This window comes from Panthera uncia (genome assembly GCF_023721935.1).
Source record: "Panthera uncia isolate 11264 chromosome A1 unlocalized genomic scaffold, Puncia_PCG_1.0 HiC_scaffold_17, whole genome shotgun sequence".
Classification (NCBI taxonomy): domain Eukaryota; kingdom Metazoa; phylum Chordata; class Mammalia; order Carnivora; family Felidae; genus Panthera; species Panthera uncia.
In genome coordinates this window covers 56,326,096-56,339,131 of record NW_026057577.1, presented here as the reverse complement: position 1 = coordinate 56,339,131, position 13,036 = coordinate 56,326,096, and the positions used below count along the sequence as shown (strand labels likewise).

The following is a 13,036-nucleotide window of genomic DNA, read 5'->3' as shown; positions in this document are numbered from 1 at the left end:
TAGAGCACCTATTCTAACAAAATAATTCTATTTAGTAGGTTTGACTACAAAACCCATGTTCTTCTCATTGTACCTCAGTAAGAAAGAAAATTCACATTAAACCTCATACTGATGTATCCATTACTTCTTTAGGTACCAGGTAATTATCAAGAAAGTTTTTTTTTTTTTTAAATGTTTATTTATTTTTGAGACAGAGAGAGAGCATGAATGGGGGAGGGTCAGAGAGAGAGAGGGAGGCACAGAGTCTGAAACAGGCTCCAGGCTCTGGGCTGTCAGCACAGAGCCCGATGCGGGGCTCAAACTCACAGACCGCGAGATCATGACCTGAGCTGAAGTCAGACGCTTAACCGATTGAACCACCCAGGCGCCCCAAGAAAGTTCTTTAATCATGTTACTTTGTAAGGTTTTTGTAAAAGATAATTTTTTTTTTTTCAACGTTTTTATTTTATTTTTGGGACAGAGAGAGACAGAGCATGAACGGGGGAGGGGCAGAGAGAGGGAGACACAGAATTGGAAACAGGCTCCAGGCTCTGAGCCATCAGCCCAGAGCCCGACGCGGGGCTCGAACTCACGGACCGCGAGATCGTGACCTGGCTGAAGTCGGACGCTTAACCGACTGCGCCACCCAGGCGCCCCAAGATAATTTAAATTTCAGGGCCCCTGGGTGGCTCAGTCGGTTAGGCATCCAACTTCGGCTCAGGTCATGATCTCACAGCTTGTGAGTTCGAGCCCCACATCGGGCCCTGTGTGGACAGCTTGGAGCCTGGAGCCCGTTTGAGACTCTGTGTCTCCCTCTTTCTCTGCCCCTCCCCCACTCATGCTTTGTCTCTCTCTCTCTCCCTCAAAAATAAATAAACATTAAAAAAAAGTCTCGGAAAAAAAAAAAAGATAATTTAAACCTCTGATGAACCATGGGGACTGCAGAATTAAACCACTGTACTGTTTTCTAGACATTATTCCCTCTACTGCTTGTTACATGACCTGATTATTTAAATCTAAAACAGATTATCTAATACAGAATCTGCCTGTTTGTAAAGTAACACTGTGATTGTTCCCACACTATTTAGTACCAGACATAGCATGGAAGTCATTAATAACAACTAAAAGACACAGAAGAACCTATGGCTCAGGAAATGACATTTACTATCCCAGCTTTGAGGAAGGAAAAAACTCTAACGGGTTTCCAAAAAACGTTAAAAACAGAACACATACACATATATATATTTGGTAATTGTGAATACCACAAAAACGGTAATCCTGTCTGTGTTTGATATTATATTCCTGAAATGTAAGGCAATGCCTGGCACATAGCAGGAACACAGTAAACATATCTGCTATAAGAATACAGAATGAAAGAAAACACAAGTCTTACCGGAATTTTCATTCCTCCACCATCCTTCCCTAGGCCCTCTCCCTTCTTCCAACCCATCTTCTCCAACATCTTCCGACCTTTGTTGCTATCAGTAATTTCACTTTAAAGAAAATTAAGATAGTTGTTGATTTCTAAAAGAACATATAGGTCACGTTTATAATAAACTAATAATAAAAGTAATTGGTGCAAATACTAAAGACAATTGTTTGGCACTACCTAATAAAGATACACAAATTCTCCTCCCCATATTACTTAACAGAAAGTAGTGCACCAAAAAGATATGTACAAGAATGTTTCTGCAGCAAATCTAATAATAACTACAAGTTGAAAACAACTCAGATGTTATCAATGGTAATATGTATAAATTGTGGCATACTCATGTAAGAGAACATTATAGAGCATTGAAAATAAAATATACCTAACAAAATAATGTTGGACAAAAAGAATATAGACACAAAATAAACAGTGAATTACTCATTTAAAATTCAAAAACAAGTGAAATTAATCTGTTCCTGTTGGAAGTCAGGAGAGTGGCTGCCTTTGGAAAGGAAAAAAAACAAATAGCTATCAGGAGGAGGCACTAGGAGGGAAGGTTTCTGGGGGTTACTGATAATTTCCTATTTCTTGATAAATGTGTATTCTGCAATGTGTTAATCTTACAATATATTATTAAAATTGATACTTAATTTGTGTCTTCTTTGGTATGTAAGTTATATATCAATAAAAAGGTAAAAATAAAATGAAATAAAAGCTCTCCTTCATTGTGTGCATTTTGTTCTATGACTTTATTTTATGCTAGTTTAAGGGTATTTTAATTTTATGTTCCAACACATTGTATTTTCAGTACTACAAAATGTTAAATTAGCTCTTCAATAACAATAAACCAAGCAATGTCAGACCAATGTATTTCATTTTTTATTTCTGCCTTTACTTTAATACAATCTTCATATTTTCCAGCCATTACATCAAAAAATATTAAACTTTAAAATGTGTCATGTTGTTGAGTCTACCTAATTCAGAATGTTATATTCTATCAAATCTGATGGATATAAGATGAAATGTTGTTTTATGTACCATAAAGAAAAAAATTGCTGTCCTATGTAACTAAAACTCTATCCTAGTAGTGTATCTTAGAATTAATAAAATATATTTAATAAAAGTTTATAATTAGCTGCCAGTCCTACCTGAAAGATTTAAATTCTAACTAAACCCTGCATTTATATTCTCAGGAAAAAAATGTAGCTGATAAAATATTAAAAGCAGAAATATGGTCATATTGTATAGGCCTCAAAATTATATTCGTCATATTATCACTGCTACTTTACCCAAAGAACAGTACTGAATCAAAAAATAAGACAAATAGTATTTCAGGGTCAACAAGAATAAAAGTGGATGAGTACTGAAATAATTATAAAAGATACCAGTCCATACTAATTTCTTACTAGCCCAACCTTCTAGATATCTAGTATATAAAAATATGTTTACTCAAGTGGGTGGCTAAAATGTTAGCTATGTGTATATATGTATGTTTAAGTATGTGTACTTATGTATATGCTAAGCAATTTTCTAGGGAATGAAATTCTAATTAGAGGAATACTTCCACCTTGTTATGAGCCATTCCTTTAAAGGCTACTTATCAGAATATACAACCCTGTAAGTTATATTACCCTACAAATGTGATTATGGTACAAAGAATGTTTCAAGCAATTCAAATGTAGTACTTACGAGTGAACGGATGCAGGAGCATCATCTCTTTGGAAAGTTCCTTCACTTCCAACCTGCTCCCTACGTTTTCCAGCTCTATCTTTATATTTTGGATTCTTCAATGCCTTTTCATCTTCATAGTCTGTATTCTTTATAAACATGAAATATTCATTGAAGAAAATAAAACTGATACATACAAATGTACTATCTGCATATTTGCTTTACCTGGAAATATGGTTCAAAATGGTCTCTATTAAAATAACAAAGCAGGCCATGATATAAATTGATACAATTATGTTAGAGTATGCTATTTTTATTCTATCTCCTTTAAAATGCTTATATTTTGTCCTGTGTCAGGCTCCACACTGGGCATGGAACCTGCTTAAGATTCTCTCTCTTCCTTGCCCTCTGCCCCTCCCCCTCCCTGCTCACGTGTGTGTTCTCTCCCCTCCAAAAAAGTTTGTATTATTTCAAGTTGTAGAACATAAACTGTATGTAGAAGATAATATAAATCATACATAAATCATAAAATGTAATCATAAGAAATAATACAGTGAAAATACTGTATGTCTTGACTTAATACTATGTATTCATAGTCTCATATGAACTGACAGTATTCAAAGAAATATGTAGAACCCCTGGGGTTGGCAAAAATCTTTCTCCTTTTCTCTAAGGAAATCAAAGTTCAAAAGGACCTAAAATAGTGTGGCATTATTCCTTGAAAGGGAAAAATATAAAAAGTGTGGTACTCTTTTACAGTAATAATAGCTTTTTGCTTCAACAGTGTTCCATTTATATGATTAGACAGCTGCTCAAGAAATGTTTACTGAATGGAGACAGCTGGGTGGCTGTCAGTTAAGCAACTGACTCTTGATTTTGGCTTAAGCCTCAGGTCATGATCTCACAGTTGTGAGGTCGAGCCCCACATCGGGCTCTGTGCTGGGCACGGAGTCTGCTTAAGATTCTCTCTCTCCCAGTCTTTCTGCCCCTCCTCCGCTCGCACGCACACATGCTGTCCCTCAGAAAAACAAAAAAAAAACCCGCAACTAATTCTGTCATTTAGCAGCTGGGTGACCTTTAGCCTAGTTTCCCAAATGTAAACTGGAAATACTAATTACCTTCCTGGTCCACTTATGGGATTAAATGGTAACCGCCCCACCACCTTTTTTTAATTGTTATTGCAATTTAATTAACTATAATAAATTGCACATAAAGTATACAATTAGGTGCTTTTGAGATTTGTATATACCTATGAAACCATCACCACCATCATGATAATAAACAGATCTATCTCCCACAAAAGTATCTTCATCTTTCTTCGTAATCCATCACTGCAGACTCTCCCTGTGCATCCTTCCTCTCTTGTATCCAGGCAACCACTACACATTCTGTCATGATATGTTAATTCGCTCTCCTAGAATTTTATACAAATGGATGTATACAGTATGTACTCTTGTTGTCTGGCTGCTTTCTCTCAGCATAATTATTTCGAGTTTCTTCCAAAGTGCAGCCTGTATCAACAGTTCATGCTTTTCTATTGCTAAAGAGTATTTGACCATATAGATTTACTACAATTTGTTTATCCATTCATGATGGATACATGAGTCTTTTCCAGTTACTGGTTACTAGAAAAAAAGCTGCTAATACCACAATGAAATACCACTTCACACTAATGAGAATGGGCAATATGCAAAAGACAAAAAATAACAAGTGCTGGTGAGGATGTGGAGAAAAGGGAACCCATGCACTCTTTGTGGGAATGTAAATTAGTACAACCACAGTGGGAAACAGGATGAAGGTTCCTCAAAAAATTAAAAACAGAAATACCACAGGATCCAGGAATTCTACTACTGGATATTTGCCCAAAGAAAATGAAAACAGTACTTCAAGAAGACATATGCACCCCTATGTTTACAGGAGCATTAGTTACAACAGCCAAGATATGGAAGCAGCCCAAGTGTCCATCAATAGATGAATGGATAAAGATGTGGTATACACACACACACACACACACACACAAATATCACTCAGCCATAAAAAAGAATGAGATCTTGCCATTTGTGACAACATGGATGGGCCTAGAAGTTACTATGCTAAGTGAAATAAGTCAGAGAAAGACAAATGCAATACAATTTCACTTATATATAGACTATTAAAACGCAAACTGACAAAAACCAGAAACTGACTCATAAATATAGAGAATAAGCTGGGGGTTGCCAGAGGGGAGGGGAGGTAAGGGATGCATGAAATAGGTGAAGGCGATTAAGAGGTACAAACTTCCAGTCACAAAATAAATAATCCATGGAGATGAAAAGTACAGAATAGGGAATATGAATATTTTAATAACATTATTTGGGGACCAATGGGAACTCCACTTATGTGGTAAGCGTCACATAATGTATATAATTGTCAAATCACTATGCTGTACACCTGAAACTAATATAACATTGTATGTCAACTATGGCAATAAAAAATTTTAAAAATTAAAAAAAAAAGTTTTTTAAAAGAAAAAAGCTGTCACAAACATTTGCTTACTAGTCTTTGAACATATACTTTCATTTCTCTTGGGTGAATACCTCGGAGTAAATGGTTAATCACATGGTAGGTGAACATTTAACATTTAAAGAAACTAGTATTTTCCAAAGCAATCAAACCACTTTATATTCTCACTAGCAATATATGAGAATTTCCAATTCTGCTACATGACTACCAACACTTGGTATGGATAGTCTTTTTAGTTGGTTTTAATTTACAATTCCCCAGTAATACTGAACATCTTTTCATGTGCTTAGTTGCCATTTGTACACTTGCATTGCTGAAGGGTCTACTCAAACCATGTGCTCATTTTTAAATAGTTTTTTTATTGAGTCTTGGGAGTACTTTATACATTCCAGATATAAGATCTAGGATTTTTTTTTATCAGATATATGATCTCTAAATATTTTTCTGAAGTCTGTGGCTTATCTTTGCTTTAATAGTGTCCTTATAATAAGAACAGAAATTTTGGAGGAAGTGCAATTCATTAATTTACACTTTTATGGATTGTGCTTTTGGTGTTAGATATATCTTCAAAACTACTTGTTTTTCTTAAAGGTATGCTTCTAGAAACTTTATTGTTTAAAGTTTTAAATTTATATTTATGATCCATTGTGAGTTCATTTTTATAAGTTACAAGGTTTAGATCAAAGTTCTTTTGTTTTTGCAAATGGCTGTACAAGTGTTCCAGCATATTTATTGAAAAAGGCCATCCTTTCTGCACCAAACTGCCTTCACACCTTTGCTAAAAATCATACACATTACGCCCCCATATGTTCATCTATCTATCTATCTATCTATCTATCAATTTATTTCTCAAGTCACTATTCTGTTCCCCTGATCCATTTATCTTTATTCCTATACTGTACTAATTACTGTAGTTTATAATAAGTCTTGAGATCAGGTAGTACCAGTCCTCCAAGAACATCCTTCAAAGGTACCATTTTAAGGCATATTTTTTAAAAACCAGAAATGGCTATTCAAATGTTGGATATTATCATTTTTCTACTCTAGCCTCAACAGTTGTTGAGGTAAACAGTAACCAACTTACAGAAATCACATAAATCTCAAAATCATTATAAACAGCTCTATTTTTATATATAAAATGGACTAAACATACCTAAAGACATTTTTAACTTAGAACCAGATGAACAATTAATACATGTAACAATATTTAACATCCTTACCTGCAAACCATATTTTACTCGTATTTTCTTTAATTCTTTTCTCCTTTCCAACTCTTTTTCCTCCTTACTTAGTGCTGGACCAACTAAAAGGAAAAAGTGAGTTTCTTTAAAAAAAAAACTAAACCTGACAGATTTTACATAAAATAGTGTTGTTTAATAATAAAATTAATACTAATCCACCTGCATATCAACTAAAAGTTCAAATAAGCATTAATATAAAAGAATCTTGGGTTGTGGTGATGTCCTTTCAGCATTTTGGTAACTAAATCTACTTGGAAAATTAAACCAAAACCCAAAAGTTATAAGAATGTTACAGTATGGACACCAAAAGAAACACTGAATTTTTTAATATTATCATATTTAATATTATCTTAACTTTTTAATATTATTTTAATAGAATCCTAAATGGAGAAATATTGTTAATTTTCCAAAGGAATACAGGCATGTTCAAAAGAAAAATCACTGAACCCAAGATTCATATTATTGTGTAATGTACCGTAACTCATTTTCATAATCTAGTATCAGAAAACAGAAAATAGGGGGTCCCTGGGTGACCTTAGATTAGTGGATATTTTTTTAATGTTATTTTGAGAGAGAGAAAGCGCATGTGTGCGCATGCATACACACACAAGCGTGCACACATGAGCAGGGGAGGCAGGGAAGGGAAGAAAAAGAGAGAGAGAATCCCAAGCAGGCTCTGTGCTGTCAGCAGGGCTTGATCTCACTCACCATGAGATCATGACTTGAGCCAAATCAAGAGTCGGACACTTAACTGACTGAGCCACCCAGGTGCCCTTGGATGAGTGGATTTTAAAGCAAGATAGCAACCTCTTACGGTGTTACTATAGAAAATAATGGTATATTGGGGCGCCTGGGTGGCTCAGTCGGTTAAGCGTCTGACTTCAGCTCAGGTCACGATCTTGCGGTCCGTGAGTTCGAGCCCTGCGTTGGGCTCTGGGCTGTTGGCTGATGGCTCAGAGCCTGGAGCCTGCTTCTGATTCTGTGTTTTCCTCTCTCTCTGTCCCTCCCCCATTCATGCTCTGTCTCTCTCTGTCTCAAAAATAAATAAACGTTAAAAAAAAAAAAGAAAATAATGGTATATACACAAATGATATATCAACACAAACTGTAAGTAGGAAAGCAACTGTTATCAACCAATAACTCCTAATACCCTGGTCTATTATTTTCTATGTTATTATCTGACAGAGTTTGCGGATGACTTCCTCATATCCCCAAACAGAAGTCAAAAGCAAACCAATCTTTACTATAATTATGTCACAATTCTTTTTTAAATTTTTTTAAATGTTTATTCATTTTTTGATAGACACAGAGTGTGAGTGGGGGAGGGGCAGAGAGAGAGAATGGGGGAGACAGAATCTGAAGCAAGCTCCAGGCTCTGAACTGACAGCACAGAGCCTGATGCGGGGCTTGAACTCACAGACCATGAGATCATGACCTGAGTAGAAGTCAGATGCTTAACTGATTGAGCTACCCAGGTGCCCCCACAATTATTCTTTTGAAGGACATTTAGCTATCACTGCAGTGCTGCCTCCAAAGCCTACTAAACTGGATTAGCAAAAATAGCTCATCATTACATGTCAGAAAGCAACCTAATGCTGTAACAGCACAGCTAAATTGCTACACAGAAAAATCAACTAAAATCATAATCTACTAGTCTAGGTTTCAAATTTCAACTATATGTCATTCCTTAGTCTCATGTGATAATATTCACTGAAATCCAAATGTATCTCAATATAGTGTTATATCAAGTAGATATGAAAGTTGGTAGTTGATACATTTTAGAACACTCCAGTGAATTAAGCAAAAAACTTATCATGCTTTCATATAACAATACATTCCACATACCAAAAGATTCATCTTTCTTATCAAGACGAAGGTGAGCTCGAACCTGTCCTGGTTCACAGCCGTCACAGGTATCACTGCCAGGGTGGATGTGAAAGGACAGTACAGTCTCTCCAATTTTCACTTCGTCACCATGCTCAAGTACATAAGGGTCACATTTAGTTTTAGGCTAAAAGAAAAAATTACAAAACAGAAACCCAAGTATTACATGAGATTATTTTAGGTATATGCTAAGTAATGTCTGATTAAAAAAAAATATTTAGGATGGTTCTCACTGAGAAAGACACACATATGCACATACGGCATACATTTCCACAACTTGAGGATGATAGAACTTTCAACTAAAGGAGAAGAAAGCTGAACTGAGCAACTTCTAACTTTTATATTATCAAATCCCCTAATCTCCCTGGCTCCATGCACAATCCTATAGAAATACCCAACCCAAACATCAAACAATCTATTACCAAAACAAATATCCATCACAGTCAAAAAAATAAAATGTTAAGGGGATAAGGGCACATTTCCCTTTTTTCCTCTTATTGTCTCTGATAATTCAGTTCTATTTCATTTTTTATTCTTACAGACTAAAAATTAAGGTATTCCCCACTCCCTTCCATATACTTTATTATGTGCTAATAATAAGCACCTTAAAGAGTTCACTGGATAGACACAACTCTGTCTTCAAGGAGTTTCCAGTTTAGTGGTATTTCCATTAAAATAATTTTTTTAAAAACACCAAAAAAAAAAAAAGGAGTGCCCCTAAAGTTACTGTAAGAATGTTTACTCTGAATAGCTTTAAAATGCATTTATTTCTAAAATAAGATAAGATATACAATTATGATAAAAGTCAAGAGTTAAGTATCCACTTATTATATACATTTTTCAGCTCTTTCTGGGAACCCCCTTCCACGTAATACATTTGGGCCTGAACAGTAATCTGAACCAAATGTTAAGTATAATAACTATGGCCTTCAGGAATAAAAATTTCAGTTCGGTTTTTAAAACTGATGTGCAAGTAATTAATAAATATACACTCACCTGAAGAATCTGTTTTCCGTTAACAATTGTACCATTTTGACTACCTTGATCCACAAGGACATAACTTTGTAAGTCATGGTCAAAATAAATTTCTGCATGAAACTTAAAAAAACAAAAAAACAAAAAAACCCTGAAGTAATTATAAAATTTAATATATATTTTTTTAAACCACAGATAATTTCTCTATGATAGGGTAAGATAGATTTAAGGCTCTGGTAACTTTAGCTATTTAAAAAAAATTGTTTTTAAATAAGCTCTAGGCCTAATGTGGGGCTCAAACTCACAACCTCGAGATCAAGAGCTGCAAACTCTACCAACTGAGCCAGCTAGGTACCCCAACTTTTGCTATTTTTAATACTTTTTTTTTCTGAATACAGAAATATTGTAATACCCCTGGCAGAAATGTAACGGCTACAGAAAAAAAGTTCCTTATAATTCCGTCTATCATTGCCATTAATAATTTAGTGTGTGCCTTACATTTTCTAGTTTTATAACATAGTTCAGATTATATTACAACAACAATTTGAAATTATTTTTCACCTAATGTAAGTATTGGTATTTATCATTGAAAATTCTTAATATAAAAGTTGATTTAAAATATTCAAGGTGAACTTTTAAGATTTTATTATTTTTTTTAACTTTATTTTTACTTATTTTGAGGGCGATACAGAGCAAGCGAGGGAGGGGCAGAGAGAGAGGAAGACAGAATCCCAAGCAGGCTCTACGTGGTATCAGTACATAGCCTGATGTGAGATCGCGACCTGAGGTGAAATCAAGAGTTGGGTGCTTAACCAACAGAGCCACCCACGCACCCCTAAAGATTTTATTTAAAAAAAATTTTTTTTTAATGTTTTTATTTATTTTTAAGATGATCTCACAGTTCATAGGTTTGAGCCTGCATTGGGACCTGTGCTGACAGCTCAGAGTCTGCAACCTACTTCAGATTCTCTGTCTCCCTCTTTCTCTGCCCCTCTCCTGCTCATGCTCTCTCTCTCTCAAAACAAAAAAAAAATTTTTTAAAGTAAACTCTATCACCAACATGGGACTCAAACTCACGACCTTGAGATCACGAATCACATGCTCTATGTACTGAACCAGCCAGGTGCCCCACCTAGTCTGCCTTTTGAATTTGTTTAAAAAAGAACTTCAAACTTAAATTATTCAAAATTATCTTGTCTTCTGTGATTTTTTTCTTTTTCTAAACTTAGAAGTTCTTCTCCTATCCAGTGGTTAAATATGTGTTTCTATTTTTTCCCCTAATACTAAGTGTGTGGGTTTTTAAAAAATTTTTCATCAACTTGGAAATGTGTGATATATACTGTCAAACTGATTTCACACAGCAAGAAACTATTTACCCCATCACTGAACACCTTAGTTTAAAAGAAAGAAAAGGCAGAAACACCACCACACAACTACCTATATTTTAGATAGAGTGGGAGAAGGACTTCTTTGCTATTTAAATCACAGTTTTCTTTGGAGGCAGAAGAATTAAGAGTCATAGTAAAGTAAAAAAGCAAGATAATTTGCTCAGAGTTAAAATTATGAAAATTTCCTCCCTTCTAAATGAGTCAAAACAAAGTAAAAAGAAGTACACTTTTGAACAAATAATGGAAAACAAGTTTCATCCCCACAAGACAAAAATCACATAAAATATATACTTTAAATCCATATTACATTCTACTAAATAGAAACAAAATGGGGATTATGAAAGATCAGAAAAAGAAAAAAGATAACAACCATAAAAGAGCAGAAAACAACAGAAAATACACAAGAAGATAATATCAAGTATACAGAGTCACAGTAGCAAAACCTTTTGTTTTTCTTCTTGTAACTAAAATTGTAACTCTGTTCTTACTGTTTCATTTGAAAACCCAAGTGTTCTTTTTCCTGAAACCATTACAGGAGCAACTAGGAAGAGTTATAAATGGAGAGCCTTGGGTGGTGGAGGACAGATTGTTCTGGAGTTGTAAAATACTCTGGACTCAAACACAACCCTCTAATAACAGCCTGAATCGCAACCATCTAATAATGTAGCCTGAATCCAGGTCTGATTCATTTTTAAACTACAATCATATCTAGCACATTTATTTCATTTAATAAATGTTTGTTAAATGGGTGTTACTTTAATACTTAAATTAATCCACATTTCTACTCCCGCTCCAACCTGTTAAAAATTAAATAAAATTTTGTTTACTCAAATTTTGACAAAACGTTATTTTCTCAAGCAGTGGAATAAACAAATCTAAATTGTTTTCATTACCATCACTACCTAAAGTATTAAATTTCTACTAAATGAAAAAGCCCCTAAGTTTTCTGCCATAATGAAGATTCATAAAATCAACATCTGTGAAGCTACACATTTGAAAAGCCAAAGAGCTTACCTTACTAACACCAACTTCAGGGATTCGGAGAGTATGCTCCATATCTTTTTCTCTGCAAAGTAAGATGTCTTTAACAATTTTTGAACCATATATAGATTAAGCACTGACAGTTAACAAAGAAACAATTTTTTTAACATTTAGAGAGAGAGAGAGAGAGAAAGAGAGACAGAAAGAGAGAGAGAGAGAGAGAGAGAAAGAGAGAGAGAGAGAGAGAGCAGATGCATGCACGTGAGAAGGGGAGGGGCAGAGAGAGAAGGAGACACAGAAGCCGAATCAGGCTCCAGGCTCTGAGCTGTCAGCACAGAGCCCGACCCAGGGCTCAAACTCACCAACTGTGAGATCATGACCTGGGCCAAAGTCACATGCTTAACCAACTAAGTCACCCAGGCACCCCAACAATTTTTTTTTTAAGATTTTGTCATTGTTGTTTTAAAATATAATGCTAAAATACAAGCCTTTCTATTATACTAAGTCCAGTTTCCTTAATCCTACTCTAAACTTCCTATTTGAAAGGAAGTTCCAGGATCACTTTTACTTTTTGAAACATCTACCCCAAGTTAATATTAACATCTAGTAGGACGCCTGGGTGGCTCAGTCCGTTAAGCATCTGACTCTTGATATCGGGTCAGTTTACCATCTGATGATTCTGAGATGGAGTCCCACGTGGGGCTCTGCATTGAGTGTGGAGCCTGCTTGGGATTCTCTCTCCCCCTCTCTCCCTGCCCCTCCACCACGCTCATGCACACACACTCTCAAAACAAAATTTTTTTTAAATAATAATAAAACATCCAGTGGGACAACATATCCTATGTACTAGTATCAATCACCTATTCCAAATCTGTTGACTATTTGCCATTTCTATTACTGCATGTAAAAGGACCATACTATTCTCAAGAATTTAAAGTTAAGATACTATATAGAATCTGAATTAAGAATAGATTTTTCTTTCCGGTTGG

The 13,036-nt window shown here is 35.0% G+C and overlaps 1 protein-coding gene across 1 annotated transcript in view; it reads right to left on the bottom strand.

Moving 5' to 3' along the window:
• The window catches only part of AGGF1 (angiogenic factor with G-patch and FHA domains 1), a 28,298-nt gene that overhangs the window by 2,850 nt on the left and 12,412 nt on the right, over positions 1-13,036 (bottom strand). The window contains exons 8-13 of the mRNA XM_049649681.1: positions 12,081-12,132; positions 9,700-9,801; positions 8,665-8,830; positions 6,799-6,881; positions 3,098-3,225; positions 1,373-1,472 (exon numbers count right to left, since the gene is read on the bottom strand). Of these exons, the coding sequence (XP_049505638.1) occupies positions 1,373-1,472; positions 3,098-3,225; positions 6,799-6,881; positions 8,665-8,830; positions 9,700-9,801; positions 12,081-12,132 (631 nt within the window). The remainder of the gene's footprint in view (positions 1-1,372; positions 1,473-3,097; positions 3,226-6,798; positions 6,882-8,664; positions 8,831-9,699; positions 9,802-12,080; positions 12,133-13,036) is intronic.